Genomic DNA, 25,581 nt, shown 5'->3' on the forward strand with positions numbered 1-25,581 from the left:
CCCACTGGACACTTTCTAACCCGTCATGTCGGGTAGATTGCTCAATTTTCCGGCCGTTAGCTCGCTGGATTATCGGAGATGCCGATATTTCTCCGTTAGAGGACTAGGCACGCTCTTGTAATGATATTAGCGTCGGAGCGAAGCCTAGCTTCACTTATGCAATTGGTTGGTCATTTCCCGTGTGCCTGACTTTGAGTGAAGCAAGAGGGTCCAAGGACTAGTATAATCAGATAGAGATATTTCAGGTCCTATTCATAAGTATTCATCGCCTACTTAGCTCGTTGCTAGACCCCCGAATTGTCTGTGAAGCTGCCGTTCGTTCCAAGGTCCATTTTATCACTACCGCTTCGGATCTCAGTCACTCATTTGAACTCTCATCTCAGGGGTTATCACACTCATTCAAGATTTAACCAGTATCACTTCCTTGGACAAAGAGTACATAAGGGGTACTACCGAATAAATTGGGAAGTTTGGGCAATACGTGGATTCGACTCATACTTAATTAAGTATTCTCAACAGTACCGCTTGCCATGCCGTCCCCATTCAGCACACTGCTGTTTTCGAGCTTACTTGCTCGCTCGGTATACGCTGGAAGTAGTTTGGCTGTTCGAGATGAAATTGTTACTAGCGAAGTTGTGACCTGCAACCCAGTCGAAGTCAACTATATCCTGAATCCATCATTTGAAACAGGCGACTTGACTGACTGGACGGATTGGCGGGCTAGCAATGTTGCTGACGATGGCACGGTTGTACCAGGCGATGCCACTGATGGCGATGACTACTTGTTAGTATCACAAAGTTGGAACAAGTAGTTTTTTCATTGTCACATGGCTAATATCTCACATTAGCTCTGTTTTGGCCACTGCCACCTTCACCTACCTGGAACAGTCTTTGACTGGACTGGATACATCTTCCACTTATACTCTATCTGCCGACTATAAAATGATATGGTCTTCCACTTCGACCTTTTGCTATGTTGGATTCTCTCAGAATTCTTGGTCCAGTTGGATCACGAGATCCCGCGTGTTAGTGAATACAGCCACGGATTGGACGACATTGACAACCACGTGGTCACCTACTTCATCAAGTGAAGAACTTTTCTTTGTTTGGGCATGCATAGGTGGACCCCAGCTTGAGGTGGACAATATCAAGGCTGTCAATGGTATCACTACAACCACCTGCACGACGAGCACTGTGACTTCAACATTGACCGCTATCTCCTCTTCGTCCGCTGCGTCGTCCTCTGCTACTCTCACTAGTTCCTTTATTCCTTCATCTAGTGTTGCTACTCCTAGCGCTCTGAGCTCCAACACCCCTGTATCCTCTGTTGCTCCCACCAGCACTCCTGTTCGCTCATCCAGTATTACTAGCTCTAGTCCTGCAACTAGCCCCAGCACATCTGTGTCTACTGCTTCCCCAAGTCCTAGCACCATCAAGTCGAGCTCCATTCTTTCTCGCAGTGCCACTTCATCTCCCTCATCTAGATCAGTCCCTGTCAGCCGCCGGCCTATCAGCTCCACCCCGGCCGTGTCTTTGTCTTCGACTTCAGTTTCTATTCTGCCTGTGAAGTCTACACCAGCGTTGTCAAGCGCTGTCTCCTCTTCTCCGGTTGATACTCGGACTTTGCGCCCAAGCTCTTTGTCATCATCCCTTCCGGTTCCTATCAGCCGTCGGCCGATCACATCGACTACAACATCTCCTATTCCCGATACTAAGACTCCTGGTGGTGTCGCTCCTTCGGGCTCGTCTACTGGCATCCCTTCCTTTGGCTCATCCGCTTCTGGTAGTGCCTCTGTTGGCAGTAGCTCGACTGTTCGTATCACCTCCACTGTTACTGTCTGCACTTCTTGCTTTGCTAGTGCTTCTGGTACCCCAACTGGCTCTAGTATTACCGCGAGCAGCCCATCATTGACCGAATTTACTACCTCCACTGTGTTTACTACCCAAACATCCACTGTTACTGCATGCCCCTCGTTCGTGAAGGATTGTCCGGCCTCTGAAAGGTCGACTTACGTTACTACTGAGACCATTGTTGACTATACCACTATATGTCCTGTGACTGCTACTGAGACTGGTGTTCCTGCTGGTCCAGCCAAGCCTTCCAGTGGATCGTCTAGCTCCAGTTCGGTCAGCGTGAGCGCTACTTCTAGCACCATTCCTGAAGAACTCACCACCACTGTTGTTACCTACGAGACTACCACCATCTGCCCCGTTACCCAGACTATTACTTCGGGTGGTGCCACATTCGTTCAGACCACCAGCACTGTTTCTACTACTACTGTGACTACTACCTCGATAATTCCTGTGGCCACTGTCACCGATGCTGGTGAGACTTCTCCCGTAATTTCTGGTCCCGCTAGCGTGGGTGCTGCTTCTAGCACCATTCCTGAAGAATTCACTACCACTGTTGTCACCTACGAGACTACTACCATCTGTCCCGTAACCGAGACTGTCACTTCAGGTGGAGCCACATTCGTTCAAACCACCAGCACCATTTCTACTACTACTGTGACTGCCACCTCGATAATTCCTGTGGCCACTGTCACCAATGCTGGTGAAACTGTGACGGTCACTGGTACTGGAATTGATGCAGCTGCTACCACTGTTGGTGCTACTACTATCAAGTCAAACAGTGAAACCGCTGCCGTATCAACCCAGTTAATCACTCTCACTCTCGTCAATTCTAGCTCTCCTGCTACCCGGGTTGCTTCTCAGTCTGCTTCTCAGGTTGTTCCTGAGGTTGCTTCTCAGCTACCATCGGGGGCTGGCGCAGTTGGCGTAACAAACACCCGCACCGTTCCATATTCCGAGCCTTCTTCCTCTCGCTTCTCCAGTGTGGGTGTCTCCTCTATTTCCTATGTTGGTGCTAGCTCTTCATTTGCTTCTTACTCTGGCGCCACTACATCTACCTCGACTAGCTCCCCTAGCCCGGTTTACACTGGTTCTGCCTCTTCTTTTACCTTCTCTGCCGGCGCTCTGTACGCCCTTACACTATTTTTTGTGGCTATCTTTATTTAATTTCTATTCTATAGAATAATAGCATTTGATCTGCTACTAATTGACTTTAGTGTTAAATATATTTTGAATATAATTCAATTTCAGCAAAGGAATATGAGTTTTTCAGCGAAATTTTAATCACGAAATTCGCCAAAGTAATATTGACCACAACATCTATTGATCGCTTAATCAAAACCGAATTACTATTAGCCAAGGAATAATACAATTTAGAGTCTATATGGGCTGACCCCTAACTGTTTGAGAGTTTCATTGGTCGATTAACTGGGAGTATCAACATATTGCTTAATTGGGACTAGGACGAACACCTGTGACCTAATGACCTCATTATTCAATCTTGGCTATCCACGATCCAGTATAAGTATCGATTTTGTTCGTTTCCTCTTCCTTTTCTTTTTCTTCTCGACATATTTTCCGTTTTATTTTGTCCTATCACCGCCTCTTAGGACTGGGTCTTTTTCATTATATCTTATCCTTGTCACCCCTTAGACCGGGCATGTAAAGCTAGCTCTTCGAGAAAAAAATGACGAAAACTGTAACGGACGGGACAAAGCAACTTACATTTCTTCTTGTCGCTGTGGGTTCTTTCGTTCCTAAGCTAAAATTCATACAGCTCTGATGTCTTAAGAATTGCTTCACTTTCCTGTCACCTTTACCCATGCGACGAAGCTGGAATGGAGAGCACTCCATGTGATTTTTAAAAATGTACCCCCATTTCCTATCAATTTCATCCCCATTTTCCATTTGCCGAGTACACCATCAACTACTCTCTACTTACTAAGGCGAGGGTCTGCCCCCTTCTATTTGCTACTTTAACCTTTGCGCAGTCATTTGGTGGATTTGATAAAAATCCTGCATGTTTTTGACAAATTCCTAATCAATGTAACCGTTGTTGTATTGGTATTCGGTACCTTGAGATGCAGGGCTACTGTAGATCTGTCACCTGATCTTTTACTTTTGTCAAAGGGCCGATATTAAGGGGTGTGCTGCGTATTTCAGCAGGACCCATAATGTGTGTATTTAAGCGGGTTTCATCCCTAGATAGACAATCCAGTTTCGTCAACCATTTCTGGTTGGACGGTCAATTTCTCATTTGACAACTTTTGTCAACTTGGGTAGTGGGATTATAAGAACCAATCAGAAGACTTCACAATCTCAAATATGTGTGTACTCGCAGTAGTAAATCTTACTGCAGTAAAGAGCGTACGGAAGCTGACTAATAAAGAACACTAGACTAAAATAGGACTGGCCATTTGACAACTTTTCTCAAACTGAAATGAGAGTATACAGCCTGAAATGAAACAAACTTGATAGACAAATTCTTGTGAATTGGTATATAATGAAAGTTAAATTAATTGTAACCTGTAAATTCAACGTTCAATGCAGTAGTCAAGTATCTAAGCAAAGAGGCGATCATCCCAACCTGCATCATTCTCTTCCTATACTATCTCCTGAGCTTTTTGACTCACTCAGGAACGTTGCTGAAGCGGTGCGCATAATTTTTCTGAGCAATTTTTGGGGTTGGACGATTCACGAAGATGATCTCGATCATTTGCTTGAACACGAGGGCGGAAGTCCCGAACTGAGTCATGTATGATAAAAAGCCTTGCTTGTCACGAAAGGCATTGATCCGAATTTCTCAAATATCAAAGGACGCACGCCGATATGGTGTGCTGCTAAAAATTGGAAATCAAGCTTTAGTCAAAGCACTCCTTAAAACGGAGAACATTAGTCAAGATTCCAAATATTCCGACGGGGAGACACCCTTGAATTGTGAGGCACGGAATGGACATAAGGAGATTGTGCGATAGCTTCTTGCTACAGATGGCGTTGATCTAACTCTGAGAATTCCAGTGCAGAAACGCCAATTTCTTTAGCGGCAGTAAATGGCCAAGAACCCGTGTTTAAGCTGCTGAGAGAGTCAAACGTATATTAGGTCATGAAAAGATGAAATTATGACCTAAAGTCACTACCTAGGTAATGATCTAAAAATTTGCATGAAGAATCTGAGAACATCGACTCGGCATAATCGAAATTTGACTTGATCATAGAATTAAGAAGTCCCAAAGTTGCAAAATTGTCGTTTCGATCTTTAACAAGCTGGCGATCCTTGTAGCCCGTTCCAAATAGCAGGCACAGGTGGCACACCCTCTAGATCCCCAATCGCACGTATATAGCCCAGTCTGAGAATTCTTGCTTTCACGTTCTTTGCCACAGATCCTGACTTTCGTAATGCGGATTCAAACGACATCAAATATGCTGCAAACCCGGCAACAGTCGGCGCAGCAATTGAAGTGCCTTCTAGTTTCCAGGTACTAGACTTTCCTGTCCCCTGAGCGCACTCGATTCCAATTTTGCTGTTAAGTGCTCCTGGAGCCGAGATATGCACTAGGGATCCACCCTCAGTGAACTTCGATGGGTAACCATTGACATCAACTGACCCAACGACAATAACGTTCGGTAATTCTTTAGCCAAGAGCGCAGGATAATGGTCCACTTCAGTCCGGCCAAAGTCTCCATCATTCCCTGCAGCAAATACCATGACAACGTCCAAGTCGTAGATCTCCTTATATAGAGCTCGGTAAGTCTCTAGTTGGTCACCTAAATCATTTGCTGTTCCAAGTTTATAGCTGAAGTTCACAACTGCCACAAAATTTGAGTTCTTTTTCCTCTTTGCTTTGATATCGTTGATGATAGCTCTCAACCCTGCTTGAATCCATTTCTCGTCTTTTACATTGATCCACGGCACCATAAGGAGATCAGCCCCCTTAGCCACTCCGAATTTATGACCTATTATCTTATCTGCGACACAGGTTCCATGCCCAGATGTATCTGTTGTCGGTTGGGGGTCGAGTATTGACCTATAGGGATATAGCCGCCCAACGGTGCCTTTTCGCACCCCAGGGAATGATTGAGTAAACTCATCGTGTTGCAGATTGATGCCACTGTCATGGACATATACTGTGACTCCAGATCCAGCAGGACTCATAAAGGTGTAATCTCCAAGCTCATCTAACTTGGTTCCAAGAGGCTGCGAAATGAACTTCATTTCATCGTTCTCAGTATCTTGGAATAACAACTTCACTGCGTTATCTCGTGCAAAAATGTGATCTGGGGACTCTTCTCCATCGTGAAGATTTCTGTTGTCCAAGGTATAGTCGGGTATAACCAAAGCTGCGACATTGGAGGCTTGAGATTGGATGTATATGGCCAGGAAAATTGTTGAATATGATGGAAGCATCTGGAGGTAACGTATTCCAAGTTAGCTAATTAAGAGGTTCCAGATGATCATCAACCTGTTGTTACCTTGAATATGCCTGCCCGGGTGATGAGGGCTGCTGCTTCCTAGCTTGGTGTCCTAAATCGACTCTTAAGTTATGACTTCACTTCGGAATGAGACAAAGATTATAAAATATTATGGTATGAACCGATTTTTCCTTCTGGGATATCAGACTGAAGGATGCTTCTGTAGGGCGGATGGGGGCCAAAGGAAGCTATCACTATAATTGGTATGCAGGATCCATAATGACGGAAACTATACTCCTATGACTTGTATCAAGATGCTATCTTAGAAGAGGGAAAAAATGGGGTTTGTTCCTTTTGCTCTGTGGTCTAGAAGCGGGTCAGTTTTTCTTTTCACTTAGGGCTCAAATGCGGTTCCCAACCCCTGGGTCTAGGCTGGATCTTCATATATCTATTAGTTCCCAGGGTCCCAGATTATTCCAGAATTAAAAAAGTCTTCTCCACGGGCAGTGGTTTTGTGGCTTGTCCTAGAACAGCACGCAATGGCATACCGTGCGATCTAGCTGATGCCGAAAATCCCAAGGGAGGGATAGAATGGAAGGTCTTGAGTTCTATAGAGTAGTCCCTGATGCTGCGGTACCTGAAGATACTTAGTAAGATATGTCCAGGAATCGTTCAACTCCTAAGCTTATGAAAGCGTGGACTTGCAGGGCCCCAAGAATCGACCGGTAGACATTTTGACTTCTGAATATGCGCACGATGGGAGTTCTGGCCCTGGAAAACTCCTCTCTGCTCCATATGTTATATTCTCATGATTGGTTAGGTCTTTTTGATCTCAACCTCTTTTATTATATCTCTCAAATGCCATTTGAGGTAAGTGCACGTGTAGATGATGCATACAACTACATCTTTTCGAGAAGGGAAAGTGATAAAGCGACTCAGAAAATTGGGGCCAGCTATCACCCACCCTCCTTAGATTCATGGCCCCTCGCTTATATATTTCGCCTGAATCTCACTAATTTAAAACCATGAAGCCCAACCTTGAAAGGCCGAGTACGTAGTTCTTATCCTTATTTTCAAATTATGCCGAGAAAAATATTTAGTTTTCTAAGCTGACTGGGTAGTTTATCACCGAGGTTATCAATGCTCGATAAGCTTAAACCTTTAGGCTCAAGGTCCCTCTACTTAAGACCTCCAATGCCTAGATACTCAAGAAACAATTAAAGCAAACATAAATAACGACAATGTGCCCATAATTAAGTTGATAGATACATATTCAACAGGATTGATTTTTATTGACTGCATGGGTGCGAAGATAATTGCTCACTACGTATGGATGTACAGGTCTTTCTCTCTGGTCACTGCATTTCAAATCACTGTAGCATTATGCCGAGCATGGTTACGGATATTGATTACGCGATGTTGCTCGAGCACGTCATTTCGATATCCGATATCGATATCTATAGTGTTCAGGCAGGGGATTATAAATACAAATACGGGCGGGGTATAGCTACGTGTAACGAAGGCTGCAGGTATAAAGACAGCTTTTATCATCAAGAAAACCGGAATAATCCAGATGAATCGTTTTTTTTCTAACTTCAACTTCTTTTCAAGCAAGTCAATTTTAAGATGGCAGAATCTCCGGCTGAGCGTCAGCTCCACCTAACAGCCTTTATGCGTCCAGTATCATTGCATACAGGTGCCTGGCGCTATCCAGGCTCATATCCAGATGCCAATTTCAATTTCAAGCACATTGCCCACTTTGCCCAAAAGCTTGAAGCAGCCAAGTTTGACGCCTTCTTCATGGCCGATCACCTGGCTGTGCTGAACATGCCCGTTGAGGCACTCAAGCGCAGCCATACTGTCACTTCATTTGAGCCTTTCACTTTGCTCTCCGCTCTCTCGGCAGTGACAGACCGAATTGGTCTTGCTGCAACAGCTAGTACGACGTACGATGCACCATACCATGTTGCTAGGCGCTTCGCTAGTCTGGACCACCTCAGTGAAGGACGAGCGGCTTGGAACATAGTAACTACAGGAAACCCTGAATCTAGCCATAACTTCGGGTTTGATGAGCATATGGCCCATAGCGATCGCTATAAGCGTGCACGAGAGTTTTACGATGTTGTCACTGGCCTTTGGGATAGCTTTGCCGATGACGCCTTTACGCATAACGTTGAGACAGGTGAATACTTCAATACTGAGAAGATGCACGTTTTGAATCATTCTGGGGACGAGTTGAAGGTACGGGGACCACTGAACATAGCCAGGCCGCCGCAGGGTTGGCCAGTCATTGTTCAAGCTGGACAAAGTGAGCCAGGGCGGCAGCTAGCAGCAGAGACAGCCGAAGTTGTCTTTTGCAGTCCTAGGGATATCGATACTGCCAAAGTGCTCTATAACGACATCAAAAGCCGAGTGGAAAAGGCAGGGCGCAAAAGGGAACACCTGAAGATTTTACCCGCAGCGATGATCATAGTCGGGGACAGCAAGCAGGATGCCCAAGAAAAGCGGCTTAAATTGGATAGTCTGGTGCATTACGACAGTGCTATTGCGTCTCTATCCATCGTTGTTGGGGTAGATGTCAGTAGTTTTGACCCGGACGGTCCATTGCCGACAGACCTGCCAGATACCAATGCAAGCAAGACGAGCAGAGAAGGTGTTGAAAAACTGGCGCAGCAGGAGGGATTGTCAATTCGTCAACTTGCACAACGTTATGGAGGATACTCCGGGCTAGCATTCCTCGGCTCTCCAGGCGAGATTGCCGACGAGATGGAAATCTGGCTGAAAGAAGAGGCTTCGGATGGGTTTACATGCACCTTTCCATTTTTACCCCAGGGATTGGAGGATGTTACAGACAAATTGATTCCAGAGCTTCAGAGGAGAGGCATATTCCGCAAGGATTATGCAGGTTCGACTCTTCGCGAGCACTTTGGGCTCCCAAGGCCGGAGAATCAATTTTTCACCAAAAGTTAGGCATAAGGAATAATTTCAATTGAATTTACCTAGTTAGTGGTTAGTGAAGGATAATTTGAAATGCACAAGTATCATTCAAAGGAAGCGGTACTCCGTACAAGCCTAGCCAATTTATATCAAAATACGGTGAGCTCAACGTCTGAGTGGGGTCTTAAATATTAGGATGGGCCAATCAGGAGATTGATATTTAGGTAGAACCAAGTGGGGCATGAGTTCGGTAGTCCAAGTAAGTTTATAGCCTCAAATAAGGCTAACAAGCGTAGAATGCAGGTTATTATAGCCATTAATTTGACTTTTATAATACATCAAAGTGCTTTGAATCTTGATGCCCAAGACATTGTACTTCTTATGACTTGGGGCCAGCGGGAGAATTATTACCCGAGGTCAGCGTAAACTTGATTCCCCTCTTTCCCAGCCACCATGATCATATACTATGTCCCGGCCTCGTACGGATCTGTGCTCAACCTTCGAAGAAATTTTTGATTTCTTTACTTTCTCTCCACTCTAAACATAATCCATGGATACAGTAATGTCAAGCTCCAAGTTTGAGCAAAGTCAGTCTGAAAATCTTCAGGATTCGCTGGATTTGCTGAATTCTCTGAATTCTCTGAACTCTTTGAACTCGGTGGATTCCCTCGACACTTTGGGCACAATAGACTCTCTGAAACCTCGTTGCTTGCTCCAAGGTGAAATTTCCTACTCTGACGCCAGAGAGGATGATGCGAATATCCTTCATCAGTTGAGCTATATTGACCAAAGGAGCAAATTTTTTGATTACATTTCCCGAAATCGACTACGAATTCAATCCATAGTTGCCCACCATCTCGGCCTCGCTTCTGAACTATGTCATGTTGTTGATGAACAGGATTGGATATGTGGGAGCTTCAATGTTTGCATACGAGTTGATATTGGGGGCCAAGAACGAAGTGTTGATGATGACCAAGAACAATATCCGGAAAAGCAGCTGATGATTCGCTTTCCGTTGCCATATCGGATTGCTGAGAGTTGCTGTCCAGGTAATTCAGATGAGAAGGTCCGCTGTGAAGCTGGGACATATGCCTGGCTTGAAGAGAATTGCAAAACTCTGCCGATTCCACAGCTTTATGGCTTTGGTCTATCTAGTGGAGAAACTGTATGCATCTGATATTAATATTGAATTTTTTATGGATATTTACTGACTGTTTTAGTTCACTTTGCTCGATAATCTTCCCTTCTTTACCCGCACTTTCCAGCGTCTGCGTCGTTCCGTCTTGAGTTTACTTGGCTACCCGACTCCATCAAATTATATCCCCCATTTTACCAAAGATCAGTCTACACTGGGGACACCATATCTTCTGATCGAATATATCCAGCCATCACGAGGAAGAATGCTTGCAGAAACATGGGAAGCTGGACGATATAACCCCGAACTACGCAAGAACCTTTTCCATGGCCTTTCCCGCACGATATTGACAATGGCGCGCATTCCATTGCCAAAGATTGGCTCGTTCACTTTGGATAAAAGTGGTTATTTAAGCCTGAGTAATCGTCCCCTTACTCTTGACATCCAACAATTGGAAAATGAGCATATTCCGGTTGATGTACCACGAAGCGTCACTCACGCAAGTATTGATTCTTATCTAAGCGACATCATGCATGTCCATGAGAATCGGATTCGCCATCAACCAAACGCAGTGAACAGCATAGAGGATGGTTTCTATCAGACGGCTGCATTGATGGTTATGAGAAGCATCTTGCCCTTGTTCTTCCGCCGACTTTTGTCTCGGGGGCCGTTCTTTTTAACGCTCACTAATATGGATCAGACGAATATTCTTGTCGATGAGAATTGGAACATAAAATATCTTATCGACTTAGAGTGGGCCTGCTCCAAACCAGTGGAAATGATCCATCCTCCATACTGGCTGACCAATGATGCCATTGATTCAGTCAACGCTGAAGAATATAGCGTTCTTCACACAGAGTTCATGGAAGCGTTTGCGGAGGAAGAACTTCAAATCACGACACCGATCTCCCTTCACTCTATCTTGCAGCAAGGATGGGAGAGGGGGACATTTTGGTGCTCTCTAGCACTTCAGAGTCCATCATCGCTTTTCACCATCTTTTATGATTACATCCAGCCCAGGTTTTCTAATGCTTGCGACGACCCGTCATTTTGGGTCGTCACTATGCCTTACTGGGCGTTCAATACTTATGATTTCATTGAGCAGAAAGTCAAGGATAAAGAACAGTACGATGCCTCTCTACTAGAAGCATTCCAGTCTTAATTGTCGCCATTTGGCCCAATTTCACAGCCGCCCGAAGACATCTTTCAACTTAGTCGGCGCATTTACCGCTGTTGCAAACTAAATCATCCGAACAGTCATCATCAATTAAACAAGATGCACCCGCGCAATGTCCAGACCAAGAGCAAGTATCGGAGTTACATTTCCCACCCGTACATACCAAGCTACCAGAGCAATCGTTATCAGAAGAGCAAGAAGCACCTAATTTACGTTAGTCACATGAATATATGAGTTTACGAATTTTAACTATGTAATGGGACTTACCGACGCTGTGTCCAGGCCAAGGGCAGGAGCTGGTGGATGTAGATGTACTACTAGTAGTAGTTCAAGTAACTTAGTAGTTGTAATAGAACTAGTAGTGGGGGTAATACTAGTATCTAGGTAGTGCTCGTTGTCGAGTCAGATGAGAGATCAAGATTCTTCACAAGCTGAGCCATCAGGATATCACCCTTAGACCGTAAAGTGCTGAAGTTAGTGATGTAGTTGGTACTCAGAGCGCTGCTAAACAGCACAGTGTCCGATCCAGTGAAGAGAATATCTAGACATCAATGGTCAGGGATTCCAATCCTACCAATTTACAAAGCAGTTCTGTCAACTTACAAGTCACATCGACACTACCGTGGCCGGCATTTCCATTCAGATCATCATTGGGAAAACAAGTGCGTGCCATTAACCAAGATGCCTCGCCGATCACTTGCGGGTCATCTCCGTCAGAATCACCATAGATACCGTAAAACATCTTGCCATCGCTAATACCGTGTCAGCTTCCAAGCAAATGTGAGAAATCCAGCATTCTCACCAGATAACTGCACCGATGTTGTTTCCAGGTAGTGCACTTTGGTAGGTCGTGCCAAATTTATCAGGAATGACAATCCACGGAACTTCGTATGCTGCTAGGGCACCGAAGTTGGTTTCCGATTGTCCATCTTCATTACCCTATGTAGTTTGTCAGTCAGTCCATATGCAAGATCTAGTACCCAAATGTCGGCGCAGGTGAATTACCTTGCACTTGTAGTCAATACCATCACAGTCTACATCCATGTCGGCAATCCAGACAAAAGCAGCACCCTATTCAATCCGGTTAAAAAGACGAATGAAGCGGATCAAAGGAAAAGTAAATACTGACCTGGCTATAATTCAACCAGTCACTGTGAATCGTGACATTTGCCGCTCCATCACTATTGTTGATGGGGTACGTTGCATCTTTCGCAGCCTTACTAGCCTTCGAGGCCGCTGTCTGCAGTGCAGCGATAGGTAAGGTCGCTGCAGCAGTGAAGAAGCTAGATGGAGGACCAGCACTCGGGCTATTATAATGTTCACCATTTACACTCTGACAAAGAGCCGGGCCGAACAGTATCAAAAATGTGGCGAAAATGGAATACTTGGAAGCCATAATCTGAAAAGGCTGAGGCACATAGATACCTACAGACGATTACCTAGGTCTAATGGAATAAAATAAGAATTGAAGCTTGGGGAAAACAATTGACTACTTATAGAATAATATCCATAGAAAAAACCTACTCAAATGAACTTCGTTTCATCAAGTACTTGAGGCCGGAGATGTTTGCCGTTTGCCGTTTGCCGCCCCATGAAGAATGCATTCAACCTTAGTTGGACAAGGCAACCTTGGTTCCTAGCCCTTACATTTACATGTAAGCACTAGCCTGAGCAGACACCCCTGCAGCAAATCAAGTTTCATTTCATAGAATACGATACGAGTAAGAAGAGTGGCATGATGGGACCAGACCTAGAGAAACAACCTTGGAAGAGGAAAAAATTGATGGCATTTTTAACTTGGAATATCTGAAGGTCTGTGTACGAGTTATAGACCTCGGACTACGAGACAACAGCTCGAGTACTCGCCGTGAACTAGTCAATTGATTGTATCTTCTATGGATTTGATATCGACCTCCTATTTGGTCTCATTCTTCCGGCATGCAACATTGAAAGTTTCCCAATTATCGTTCTGTGCTTATATACTGGGATTTCTAAGTTCTTAGACTTCCAAATGAGTGACGACCCGGCAAGGCATCTTAAACATTCAAATATAGAAGCTGGGCTTGTTCAATATCGACTTGAGGAGTCAAAATGCAGTTCAATTTGCTTTTTGATCAAGAAGACCGAATGTCAATGAGTGGTACGACCCAGACTGTGTAGTATACTCTGGATTACACTGATAACTGTTACATCGAATACTAGATAAAGGTTAGCTAGTAATAGCTAGTTAGTTAGTTACGGCTTAAGTTGGGCTGAATAACAGCTGCTATATTTGTTGATTCTCGGTCCGGGCTTTCCGTGTTCTTCGTCACAATGACGGTGATACTGCGTAATCAAAGAAGCAAATCTTCATTAGTCAAAAATGAAAGATTCAGGCCGAATATTAATCTCAGCCTTTGGGCCAGAGTAAATATGCTTTGATTGTTGCGTAGATCCTGAAATGATGACTATGACTAAGCATAACACGTGATTCGTAGCGGTTTTGCCGGCGGCGCATCTCGAAATTCAACACATCGAACACCGAAGCAGGACTCCTCGGGACGTCGAGCAAAATGGCCAAGAAATGTAAGGACGCCCAAATGATCTATTACCCGGTTCTTGTGAAATACGGCACCTACTTCAATTGCCCAACCCATTGACTCTACCCGCGCGGAAACAATCCCTCCACTGGCCTGGAGAGCAATCCAGTATGGAATATCTAACTAACACTGTTGCCTTGTAGCAAAATCTCGTACCATCGCCGTCCGGCTGATCTCAATGGCTATGACGGGTTATTACCGTACTATGATCCGTCCGCGTGCGCACCGCCCCCTCAGCATGCTGAAGTACGACCCTGTCGTGAAGAAAACTGTTCTCTTCCTTGAAGCGACCAAGGGTGGAAAAGCAAAATAAATTCTACGAGTTAACGCTTTGCGAGATTTCGTTTCCCCTCCATTCCACTTCTTCAACTCCTTTCGACGAATACTTCGGGGTTGCTATGCGAGTAGGAACCTGGACGGGCTACCATTCCCCCCCTCTTGTTCTTTTCCTCTGCTATACCGGACGAACTTTGGATTGGGGAACCTTGCCTCACTGGCTTACTAGTGCTTCGACTTGAATCCTTGATACTGGCATTGATGGGGAAAGCACGTTTGCGGTGTGTAAAACTCGTGTGTACATTATATCCTGGGAGGTGTTGATATTAAGACCATGGAGGACTACAATATCCATGTCGACTGCTTCAATTCTTACTTCTGATGAAGCATTTTTGGCGTTTTAAAGCATTGCAGCTTTGGGTACTGAATTGAAAAACAAATATTCAAATTCACTTGAAGATATCTCGTACTTTGAAACTATTACATGCTTGGAATAAGATGATGATCCGGCCTGAGGACATGAGCATAGACGAAGGGGACAGGAAAGATTGACTATCGCATGCACGTGAACATGAATATATAGGTCACTTAGCACTACTCATCATAGTGATGAAGCGCATTTATCGATATGAATTCTGAGATAAGCACTGGATTTTCGTTTTCGGGCGCCACTGAACTGCAAAGACTCAATCTTTTTGGAGGAATCGGGCACTATATCGATCGCCTGTATATCATTAGAATACTACACCATCTTTTTGATCCGAGAATCCAGGTTCTATCTGACATACCACGAGAACGTCGTCTTCCGCGTGCTCGGGTGTTGGGTCGACTTTGGACCTGACTTGCACTGCTGGCAGAAATGAGTCCCTTAGGACTAGTCCGTCGCTCAATTGGTGCTGTGGACTGGACTTGCGTAGCCGTGCTGTGTATGCGACTGTAAGTCCGCTTTTGAACATGTGATACGGTCAGTTCTTCCGAGCCTGGGCCCTGAGGGAAGTCTGGTTTTGTATCGATTTCCTTTTTCTTTTTCATCTTCTTGGCGGGTTGAGATCCCTCAAAGTTAACCGGAATCACCTCATTGCACCTTCTTTTTGATTGAGGTCGTGAATTTTCAACAGGAGTTACGGGATCATCCATGGTGCCTTCCTGCTTTTGGATGTCATTCGTTGCTTCACCTAGATCAGTAGGCTGATATTTGTTGCTATTGCCTCCATTAAATGGCGTCGAGGAGAACATCTCATCTGACATGAAGAGCATGGCAAAGTCTGAGGGATCACCATCGGGCGAGGTGGGTTGCTGTGCTGGAAGCTGACTTTGTATCATCGCAAAAGGCACGATTTCTTGGATGGGGTCTTTTCGTGCGCTCGCGATCTCGACTTTACCAGCCAACTTCTGCTCAAGGTCACAAACTGATTCTTGGAATTTTTCATTTTGTTCTTTGAGATTAGTAGTCTCGATTCGAAATGCAGTTTCCAGGTCTTGATAATGCTGGATCTCCGTCTTTTGAGCTTCCAATCGAGTCATGGACTCTGTGTAAGATTCCCTGAGCCCTTGAATCTGCTCTTCCTTCTCTTGGGTCTGACAATGTTAGCAACTTGTCTTTAAATACGAAGATGTACTGACCAAACAATCACGTTCCTTCTTCTGTTCGTCGATTATACCTTTGGCTTCAATCTGTTATAAATTAGAATGATATCCTCGTGCAGACTTCTTATACCGACCAAGGACTTCTGAATCTTTTGAAGGCGAGGAATGAAACCCTCGGATGCCTTCTCGAGGTCATATTTTTCCTTTCTGAGACTGTTTAACTGAGCCTCATACTGAACCTTCAACTGTGTTAATGCGATGTTCTTTTCCTCTTTTTCATTTCGGAGACTGTTCAACTGAATTTCATTCTGAGCTTTCAATTCGCTTTTCAATGCAATCCTCCTTTCATCTTGTTCGGCTCTGAGATTTTTCAACTGAATCTCATGCTGAGCTTTCAGCTGGGTCAATGCCATGTTCTTCTCATCGACCTCCTTTTGAAATTTTTCCTCAGCCATTTTCAATTCACAACTGAAGGCAGCTTTTTCATCTTCCAGAGACATTGTTAATTCATGGGCAGCTTGTAGTCTCGCGATTGTACCCTTGTTCAACTGCTGCAGTTCCTCAATTACTGTCTTCATTTCCAAAACTTCTTTTTGTAAATGGTCCGTTTTGGATGTGCTTTCGTGTAGTTGAAGCTGCAATTGGGTGTTTTCAGCAAATTTCCCAGCTAGTTCCATTTCTAAAACGGGGCGGCTGGGTGGAAACTGCGACGCATTAAGCTTCTGGCCGATTTCCTTTAAATACTCGACGAGATCAGTCTCGGTGACCCTGAGATCCTTGATCGAGGTATCAAGTCTGCCTACTCCTGGCTCAAAGGTCTCTAACTTTCCTGTGAGAGCTTTGTGTGCATTATCCAAGAGGGCAACTTGTTTGGAGAAAGGAGACTCGGGTCCAAGATGCTGTTCAATCCCTTTGACGTGATCCTGGAAATTGTAATACATTTGGGTATTAGCTTTGACAGTCTTGTCAATGTCTTCACTGAACCGATTTGATAGATAGACAATTCTGCGAGTGATAATATCAGTGATTGATCATCCAGGAGATACATGCTAACGCGACTCAAACTCACTGGCCAGAAACATCATGGACCTCAGTTGCGAAACCCTTCACATCTAACTGCTCCGCAGATAATTTATCGGCTAAAGATTGGACTGTTAAGCGACATTCATCAAATCCGGCTTGGAGCTGGGAAACTAGAATCTCTTTGAAATTCATAGAGTCGTGTGAAACGATTTTCAAGCCTTCCCCTAGCCTTTCCAGCAGTTTCAATTGTTCATTCCTGACTAAGTTGAGTTGTTGTACCTGGGCTTGAGTCGAATTTTGGATATGTGATTCTAGGAGGACTGTTTGTCTCTTTTGGTCAGAGAGTTGAGTATTGGTATCATTTTCCTTTGCCTTAGACATCACCAAGGCCTGTTCCAGAAGAGCTATGCTTTGTTGGTCTTGGAAGATTGCCACCTGCTGGTTTGCAGCGATCTCTTCGGCACGCAGAACTTGAACCCTAATTTGATTGATAGCTTCCGTCAGATCGCCTTTTTCTTTGCCAAGAGCCACGGCTATTTCTTGAAACTTGCGGGCTTCAACTCGGAGGATCTCATACTCATGCCCCAGTTCATTGAACGCATTTTTGAATTTTTGAATTTTGAATTTCCAGCCCTCCATTTGAGCCTGGTACTCCTTGGATTCTAAAGAGCTCTTTTGTAGTTCTGCATGGAATGTGTCCAGTTGACATCGCAGCTCTCGATTCTGGGCCTTTAATCTGCCGTTCTGGGTTTCCAGCTTCCGTTGTATGGCCGCAGCTACAGCTTCGTTCTCCTCACGTTGCTTGACCTTTTCAATGAGAAGCTCGAACAAGTGCTCCTCACCCAGCGGCTGGGCGGTATCGCCTTTGTTACTGGAGTTAGTTCGTTGCCGTCTGTCTGTAATCAGTTTCTGACCTCCCACATGGTGCTTCGAAGCAAGCTTCGAAGCTTGCATATCATCCTTTGAATCATGTGAGCCTCGAAGGAAGAGAATGCTTTGTCCCATAGGTTCTTCCCTCTGGCGTTGAGGTAGGGCTGACTCATTCATCGTCAGAGGGGACGTACTGGTCTTTCATAATGTTAACCAAATTTTCTATCATATAAATAGTTAATTGCATACCAGGTCAAAATTCAGATCCCCAGGCCCATGCATGTTCTGTCTGGGCTTGGGTCTAGATACGGCCTGTCTTTGAATCAAGGCTTGTCCCGAATTAAGATTCAAATTTCGGCTTTCTCCACTCATATACTGATCTTCATAACGAGGGGGCTGTGGGGTAGTCAAATTTCTAGGACTTTGATGAGAGTGTGGTGTGAAATTATCTGTGACAGAGTTGTCAATATCAAGCGATATGGAACCAGTGCGTGGCTTGAAAGGTCTGTAAGAATCACAATATGCCAGATCAGTAATCTTCTCGTGCAAGGTTCAGAAAATGGACATACTGATTCACAGTCTCACTTGCCGTATCCTTTGCCCTATCATACATTTTTGTGAGACTCTCGCCATGATAGTTACTGGAATTGACCAAAGAATGCTTTGGGGGTGCTTGCGACCCAAATTCCTTGGAATGACTTGACTCTTTAGCAAATGAAAATCCTGTCACGTCGATACTCAAGTTTTTGGGGCGCTGCATGAGTAAGGGTAGCCTCCCGTCCACCTCAGGGTGAGTTGAGCCTTGCTGCTTAGAATAGAAATTAGGTGGATTATTCATTGTGAACAGGATATTATCTCTTCTCAATGGTGTATGAGGATGTGAGAGGTTAGGATGAGTTGAATACCAATGGAAAGAGCTCGGGAAAGGAGGTGCTTTGTGCTGAGGAATCTAGTATAGGCAGGTGCGTCCCGTGACTGGAGCTCATCAGGCTTTGGCACAAGCAACCCATATTCTCGTAATAATCAGTCATATCTCCCTTTTACTAATTAACATTGAAGTCGGAGAATTCAAAACTGCTTTTCTTAGCATGTACGAGAGCTGGACATATGCATACACATGATAAGGTATGATAGCTCAAGGGCTGCTTCAGTGCTTTTCATCCATAGATTGCACTGGACTACCCATTCCAATTGAGCATCTTTTGATCATATTACAAGCATACAAGAACGACCAAGCTCTGATGACTCACTCAGTTTCACAGGTCTATGCTGAATAAGCCTTCTCAGCCTTCTCCTCAGCTCATGAGGTTGGAGGTACATTGAAAGCGTTCTAACTCCAATAAAGCCTAGTACAGGACCGGCGAGATGCAAGGAGACTATGCCACGTCAATGTTTCAGGTCCATCCTCATACATGAAAGATCAGTCTCAATTTTGTTTCAGTGCTGAGAAATGCGGTCGGCATCACGGCATCGCATCACGGTATTGGCCCGGAAACAGGCTAGATCTTCCAAATGTTCTACAAGTGTTCCACGGCTGCTCCTGTGTGATCTGTGTGATCTGTGTGACCGAGATAAATAAGCAACGACGGGCAATAACACGTGGCGGCCACGAGATACCTCAGTTAGGAGACGTGTATGAAGCCGCGTGGCCGCCAAGTGATCAGTCATATGCAGTGAATGTTCTAGGCAGTTTATCGGGATACGATGGAAGGTGTGTGGAATGCAGTTTGTACCAGGATCGACCTATCGATAATACTCCTTCCCGACCTCCCCCACTTTTTCATGCAAGAAATTACGGCGTATGTGAGATATGTGAGATAGGTTCACTTGACAATACTAATAGCATTTGTCAAGGGATTTGCGTATCTACGACGTACGAACTGGCCAGGATCCACCAAAAGTCCAAGCAAACCGTGTTTGTTCTCAACAATTCAGATTTTCAGACTTTCAGCTATTTCGCTTGGACCCCTGTGGAGTGAGTATCCGAGTTTGAACATTTAACTTTTCCTTATTTTCCGGGTCTCGTATCTACTCTCACTACAAAAAGGATAGTGATTTTAAACAGCTATGAGAAAAATCACTCTGTAGACGCTGTAAAAGACTTTGCGCCAATGCATTGACTAGTCTGAATAGGTAATTGGTTAGTGTCGATCTTGTTAAGTGAGACTATCTATTTGTCTCCATTTGACTCCATATCCCCTTTTCCCCATTTTGAATATATCGTGTCTTTTCATTGGTCGTTGGTTCTCCAAAATTATACTGCCACCCTCTTTGACCGCTCTCTCTCCCCTTTCTTTCAGGTCTCCAACTGCAAAGCTGCAAGGCGCAAGACAATCTAAACCCCCACTTCATTCTGGTATTTTATTTCAGGGTCTTCGGGGTTTATTCTTCATCCTCTTTTGTCTATTCAATACTCCCTTTTGACCCTTCCTTGTCCTGTACTTTTGGACACTTGTCTCTTGGGAGATTATACATACCCTGCTGCACAAACAGCCCGTGATACTTTCTGCTTCTTCAATCAGATTGCAGATACATATATTAATCTTCTCGTTTTATCCTGACAGCCCAATCTTCAGCAATTCTTATCGAATCGCCTTGTACTCGCCCGCCATCAATTGATTAAAACCCCCCACTCCGCTATCTTCCCGCCGGGATCTCCCCCATGGATTTTGTGTTCTAGTTCCACTTCTACACCCTTTCATCTCTCGCCCGTTCACAATTCGGGCCATTTGAATACGATTGATTTGATCTCGGGGTGTTTTATCGCAGTGGAATGTTGCTGCTGGACGAAAATACTGCTTCAAATAATTGAATCTTGACCTACTTTTAACACTCGACACAATGGGAAACAATCAAGGAAAGCTCGTGAATCCCGACGATGCAGGTATGTTGGACGATGTCAGACGTCAGTTATCATATACTCATTAGTGTCCACCAGCCAACCTTAATCATTTCCGCCTTCTGCGCGTGGTTGGAAAAGGTGCATTTGGTAAGGTTCGTATTGTCGAGAGAAAAGATACTGGTCTCACATTTGCTCTGAAATATATCCGGAAGGAAGACGGTATGTCAATCTCCTGCCTTTGATCTTTTCACGTATGGATAGCCTCTAAAAATTACCCTAGTTGTTCGATCGGAGAGTGTACGAAATATCATCCGTGAACGGAGAATGCTAGAGCACTTGAATCACCCATTTCTGTGCAATCTGCGCTACGGTTTCCAGGATATGGAATACATGTAAGTTCATTCAGTTAATTGGCATGAAATTGGTCTGACTGACCGTAATCCAGCTACATTGTCGTCGACCTTATGAATGGCGGCGATCTTAGGTTCCACATTTCACGCAAGACTTTTACGGAGGAAGCAGTCCGATTCTGGATGGCGGAGCTCGGAGTAGCCCTGAAGTATATTCACTCTCAGGGTATCATTCACCGTGATCTCAAGCCTGACAACGTTCTCTTGGATTCACAGGGACATGTTCACTTGGCAGATTTTGTACGTGCCTCGTTCTCGATGTTTGTATCTGTTGCTAACTATATATCTGGCAGAATGTCGCGTCAGATTTCCGTACCAAGCCTCTCACAAGCAAGTCTGGAACATTGGCTTACCTGGCACCCGAGGTTTACGAAGGAGTTGGATATCTATCTGAAGTCGACTGGTGGTCCTTGGGTGTCACTTTCTACGAATGCATATACAACAAGGTACGTCAATTATATTTTATGCATACGCTTCTTGATCTAATTTTCCTTCTAGCGTCCATTTGAAGGTCGAAGCCAAGACCAGCTGAGCGAAAACATCAAAAAGGCCCAGCCCAAGTACTTTGTTACGAATCCAGCAGTTTCAGTGCCGTGTCTGCGGGCTATGGGTGCGTTGATGGAGAAAGACCGAAGTCGCCGAATCGGTGCTGTCAGCTGGGAAAGTTTCATCACACATGAGTTCTTCGCCGAGATCGACTTCGAAGCCCTAGTCCGCAAAGAAATTCCCCCCGTTTTTGTCCCATCTGGTGAAAAGACAAATTTCGATGCGACATACGATTTGGAAGAGTTATTGCTAGAGGAAGCACCTTTAGAGGCCCGAGCCCGCCGACAAAAGCCACGAGCGGAATTACGTGAGGATGCTACCGCCAAAGAGATTCGCGAAGATGAACTTCATCGTCTGATTGAGACGATGTTCGAGCCTTTGATTACCTGGCCGTTGGCTATAAGGGCCCTGCCGAAGAGGCCACCATTACGTCCACGTACATCCATCTCCTTATCCCCAAGCATCATTGAGACTTATACTGACGCTCATTATAGTGATCCTGATGACTCCATCCCCATTGCCACAGCCATTTCACATTCTCGCCACCCTTCCCAGCCCGAATCAGCTATTCGGAACTCTTCAAATACTCAAAGTCAAGTAACCGATACCATGACATCGGCCAGTGAGAACCTTGACCCGTACGATTCGGCCTCAATTAGACTGCCACCTTCACCTTCCACCGCTCCAACACACTCTTCCCCTCCACAAACACCTTCATTCCATCGCCCACTACCCCAAAATTCGAAACCCCGCGGCACCACAAGGAAGACGAGCAAAGGAGGTGGTGTGCAGATGGTCCTAGAAGAAGCCGGTAGCTGGAGCGAATTGGCGAACCACAGTTCTACTCTACCTGCAGAGGGCATGGATGGCGACACAAGCAAAGGCAAGGGAGCCAACAGTGGCATGCTGTCATTCCTCAGTCGGAAAAAGGGCCGTGATCGTAGCCCTAAGCCCACGGAGCCCGGCGTTTTGGGCAAGGAAGGAGCTCGCCAGATCATCAGTTGAAAAACCATCAAAAATCCATTACGAACAAAAGTCTACCATTGATGCTTTATCATTCAAATAACAACCTCGACTGGTTTGATTTGATGCTGATAGGCGGCTACATGTGTTGAACCGTGGTATCCTTGCCTATCATCCTTCGAACCATCTACCTCAGTCGACCTGGATATCGCCTAGACGAGAATCCCGGTTCACGGTATCCCACCACGCCTCACCCTGCACTTGGGGATGTGATCCAGTGGCCTCTCCTTCATTCTTTTAGATTCCCCTTCGACACAGCGACAATTGATCTGCTTTTTTTTTTTTTTTTTCTTTTATTTGGTCCTTGGTCCTTGTACAGATCTATTCATTTTCTTCAACTAACCATGGTAGGCAATCTCTTTCGATTCTACAGTTATCCTTTACGCTGCATTTTACTTTACCGTTTGGAGTTTTCATACCCTCACTGATGAACACGATCATTTGTTTATGTTGTCTTTCTGAATTAGATTGGATTGGACTGGAGTTTTTTTTATATCGGTTATGGAGGTTCTGTCTTTCTCTTTCTGGGATGAAACTGATGCCTTGTAAATCAAGAGTCAATGACAACTGAATATAGAATTTTATTAAGTACTTAACTATGAATCAATACTAAAGTATTTCACCACTGAACGGGTCACACTACTGAACGGGTCACCCCACCAATTTTACGCGTCAGTCTGGTGTTTCCATTTTCAACTACCCACCATGCCCCCCTAAATGCTCTATATGTCCAAGACAAACAGGATCAGGAGAATAGGGTCTTATTAGCTTACCAAGCTTACAAGAATGGCGATATATCATCAATGCGTAAAGCTGCAGCTATGTTTAATATACCATTTTCAACCCTCCAACGCCGCCATTCTGGTGTCCAATTTCGTCTTGAAACACACCCACCGCAGTCTAAACTGACTGAATCTGAAGAGGATTCATTACTTCAATGGGTCGTCTCTCTAGATGATCGCGGCTGTGCTCCTAGAACTAAAGATGTTGGTAGAATGGCTAATATCCTACTCGCCGACCGCGGAACCAACCCTCCTCTTACGATCGGTAAAAACTGGGTTACTAGGTTTGCGACGCGTTTACCTGAACTTAAGACGACCTATTCAACACCGCGCGATTTTACACGTGCGCGTCAAGAGGACTATAATGTGATCAATAATTGGTTCAAACTGGTTGAAAACACGATCGCAAAATATGGTATCACCACCGACGATATCTATAATTTTGACGAGACTGGGTTTGCGATGGGACGATGTGCGACCGCGAGAGTGGTTACTAGAGCTGGTTATTATGGTAAACGCGCAAAAAAACAGCCTGGTAACCGGGAATGGGTTACTGTGATAGAGTGTTTAGGCGCGTCTGGTTACGCACCTCCACCCTGTATTATCTTTAAGGGTAAGGTGATGATGCAGAGCTGGTTTGCTCCTGATCTAGGTTTACCACCTAATTGGCGTCTTGAGATTAGTCCTAATGGCTGGACATCAAATCAAATAGGGCTCCGTTGGCTTGAAAAGCTCTTTATACCTGCTACTGCTCGTACTAAAGGACGGTATCGCCTTCTGATCTTAGATGGCCATGGTAGCCATTTAACACCTGATTTCGACAAAATCTGCCAGGAGCATGATATTATACCATTATGTATGCCTGCGCATGCGTCTCATCTTCTTCAACCTCTTGATGTTGGGTGTTTTGCGGTGTTAAAACGCTCTTATTCTCGGCTGGTTGAGTCTAGAGTAGAGCTTGGTTTTTCCCACATTAGTAAAGGAGATTTCCTAGAGATATATCCTACTGCGCGTATTGAAGCATTTGCATCTGCTTCTAATGCGTTTGCTGCAACTGGAATCGTGCCACTTGACCCTACTAGGGTGTTAAAAAAGCTTACTATGCGCGTCGATACACCACCACCACCACCCTCTATAGGAAGCGATTCAAGTCGAAATTGGACACCTAAGACGCCTAGGACGCAGAAAGATTTACGACGTCAACACCAAGCTATATTACGCACTGTATCTCGAACGCCACCAACACCATCTAAGAGAGCATTAGACCAGATAGTAAAGGGTGCAAATTACCTATATCAAGAGAATGCTCTCTTACGCCTGGAAAACAGAGATTTACGCGCCGCCCATGAGAAAAAGAAAAAACAAAAAGAACGTCCGAATCGTCAATTAACAGTAGTAGGGGGTCTTACAATTCAGGAGGGATTAGACCTGGTTGACGCGTCGAATGGTGGCCCTAAACTTAATGATGCCAATTTACAAGAGGGCCAGGCGCCTGTAAGGGCGCCTGTAACCCAACGCCGGTGTGGGATATGTAAGACACCTGGACATAGGAGGGAAACCTGTCCTAGTAGGCCCATTCAGTAGTTTTTTTTTACTATATTACATAGTAAATAATGGAGTTATTGGGATTCATAAAAATAAGTGGGTCAAACTGACCCGTTCAGTAGTGTGACCCGTTCAGTGGTGAAATACTTTATTCAGTGATTAAAAACAAAAGTACTTCCACTATTTAACTTAGTGCCAATTCTCCTAATAATATCTCATGACGTATAGCACTCCACACCGAGGTCCACCATTTGTTGCTCGGCAACAATTCAATGTCGATCCCAGTATGAGTTGTTATACGAACCAACATCGGGGGCCGTCTTTAAAACAGATTAACCAAACCTGTCAAACTACCAGTCTCGCAGGATTTAGTACCAACGGACTTATTTAGTTGACCTGCTGGTACACTAACGCGATTAGGGAAAAGAAAAACAACAAAAACAAGAAACGCCGAAGTTCTGCCACGAACAAACACTCACTCCCTTCGAGGACAATTCAGTGCGATCTTCCTCACTTAACTAATTCCACTCATCTATCTCAGATGCGAGCCGACAAAGCCAGATCTTCGATTTCAATCTCGCCCAAGTA

At 44.8% G+C, this 25,581-nt stretch overlaps 11 protein-coding genes across 11 annotated transcripts; 6 read left to right on the forward strand and 5 right to left on the reverse strand.

Moving 5' to 3' along the window:
- Positions 1–530: 530 nt before the first annotated feature.
- Positions 531–3,018, forward strand: N7495_004092 (uncharacterized protein; the record flags this gene model as incomplete). The annotated part of the gene is made up of 2 exons (XM_057206743.1): positions 531–784; positions 849–3,018. 2 exons carry the CDS (start codon positions 531–533, stop codon positions 3,016–3,018), a joined length of 2,424 nt encoding a protein of 807 aa, XP_057064423.1.
- Positions 3,019–5,107: 2,089 nt separating this feature from the next.
- N7495_004093 (uncharacterized protein) lies at positions 5,108–6,256 on the reverse strand (the record flags this gene model as incomplete). The annotated part of the gene is made up of 1 exon (XM_057206744.1): positions 5,108–6,256. The coding sequence occupies one exon, from the start codon at positions 6,254–6,256 to the stop codon at positions 5,108–5,110; it is 1,149 nt and encodes a 382-aa protein (XP_057064424.1).
- A 1,631-nt stretch (positions 6,257–7,887) lies between these two features.
- N7495_004094 (LLM class flavin-dependent oxidoreductase) lies at positions 7,888–9,231 on the forward strand (the record flags this gene model as incomplete). Its single annotated transcript, XM_057206745.1, has 1 exon — positions 7,888–9,231. One exon carries the CDS (start codon positions 7,888–7,890, stop codon positions 9,229–9,231), a length of 1,344 nt encoding a protein of 447 aa, XP_057064425.1.
- A 517-nt stretch (positions 9,232–9,748) lies between these two features.
- On the forward strand, positions 9,749–10,375 carry N7495_004095 (uncharacterized protein; the record flags this gene model as incomplete). Its single annotated transcript, XM_057206746.1, has 1 exon — positions 9,749–10,375. The coding sequence occupies one exon, from the start codon at positions 9,749–9,751 to the stop codon at positions 10,373–10,375; it is 627 nt and encodes a 208-aa protein (XP_057064426.1).
- Positions 10,376–10,598: 223 nt separating this feature from the next.
- On the forward strand, positions 10,599–11,495 carry N7495_004096 (uncharacterized protein; the record flags this gene model as incomplete). Its single annotated transcript, XM_057206747.1, has 1 exon — positions 10,599–11,495. The coding sequence occupies one exon, from the start codon at positions 10,599–10,601 to the stop codon at positions 11,493–11,495; it is 897 nt and encodes a 298-aa protein (XP_057064427.1).
- Positions 11,496–11,890: 395 nt separating this feature from the next.
- Positions 11,891–13,212, reverse strand: N7495_004097 (glycoside hydrolase family 75 protein; the record flags this gene model as incomplete). Its single annotated transcript, XM_057206748.1, has 6 exons — positions 11,891–12,051; positions 12,114–12,262; positions 12,313–12,449; positions 12,516–12,581; positions 12,640–12,935; positions 13,164–13,212. 6 exons carry the CDS (start codon positions 13,210–13,212, stop codon positions 11,891–11,893), a joined length of 858 nt encoding a protein of 285 aa, XP_057064428.1.
- Positions 13,213–14,062: 850 nt separating this feature from the next.
- N7495_004098 (mitochondrial 54S ribosomal protein bL33m) lies at positions 14,063–14,402 on the forward strand (the record flags this gene model as incomplete). Its single annotated transcript, XM_057206749.1, has 2 exons — positions 14,063–14,075; positions 14,233–14,402. 2 exons carry the CDS (start codon positions 14,063–14,065, stop codon positions 14,400–14,402), a joined length of 183 nt encoding a protein of 60 aa, XP_057064429.1.
- A 674-nt stretch (positions 14,403–15,076) lies between these two features.
- Positions 15,077–16,893, reverse strand: N7495_004099 (uncharacterized protein; the record flags this gene model as incomplete). The annotated part of the gene is made up of 2 exons (XM_057206750.1): positions 15,077–15,934; positions 16,087–16,893. 2 exons carry the CDS (start codon positions 16,891–16,893, stop codon positions 15,077–15,079), a joined length of 1,665 nt encoding a protein of 554 aa, XP_057064430.1.
- A 124-nt stretch (positions 16,894–17,017) lies between these two features.
- On the reverse strand, positions 17,018–18,022 carry N7495_004100 (uncharacterized protein; the record flags this gene model as incomplete). Its single annotated transcript, XM_057206751.1, has 1 exon — positions 17,018–18,022. One exon carries the CDS (start codon positions 18,020–18,022, stop codon positions 17,018–17,020), a length of 1,005 nt encoding a protein of 334 aa, XP_057064431.1.
- Positions 18,023–18,374: 352 nt separating this feature from the next.
- Positions 18,375–18,683, reverse strand: N7495_004101 (uncharacterized protein; the record flags this gene model as incomplete). Its single annotated transcript, XM_057206752.1, has 1 exon — positions 18,375–18,683. One exon carries the CDS (start codon positions 18,681–18,683, stop codon positions 18,375–18,377), a length of 309 nt encoding a protein of 102 aa, XP_057064432.1.
- Positions 18,684–20,686: 2,003 nt separating this feature from the next.
- On the forward strand, positions 20,687–22,648 carry N7495_004102 (serine/threonine-protein kinase; the record flags this gene model as incomplete). Its single annotated transcript, XM_057206753.1, has 6 exons — positions 20,687–20,729; positions 20,784–20,906; positions 20,968–21,079; positions 21,133–21,337; positions 21,391–21,543; positions 21,596–22,648. 6 exons carry the CDS (start codon positions 20,687–20,689, stop codon positions 22,646–22,648), a joined length of 1,689 nt encoding a protein of 562 aa, XP_057064433.1.
- Positions 22,649–25,581: the final 2,933 nt, after the last annotated feature.

Source organism: Penicillium taxi (genome assembly GCF_028828555.1).
Source record: "Penicillium taxi strain IBT 34144 chromosome Unknown utg000003l_segment0_segment0, whole genome shotgun sequence".
Lineage (NCBI taxonomy): Eukaryota > Fungi > Ascomycota > Eurotiomycetes > Eurotiales > Aspergillaceae > Penicillium > Penicillium taxi.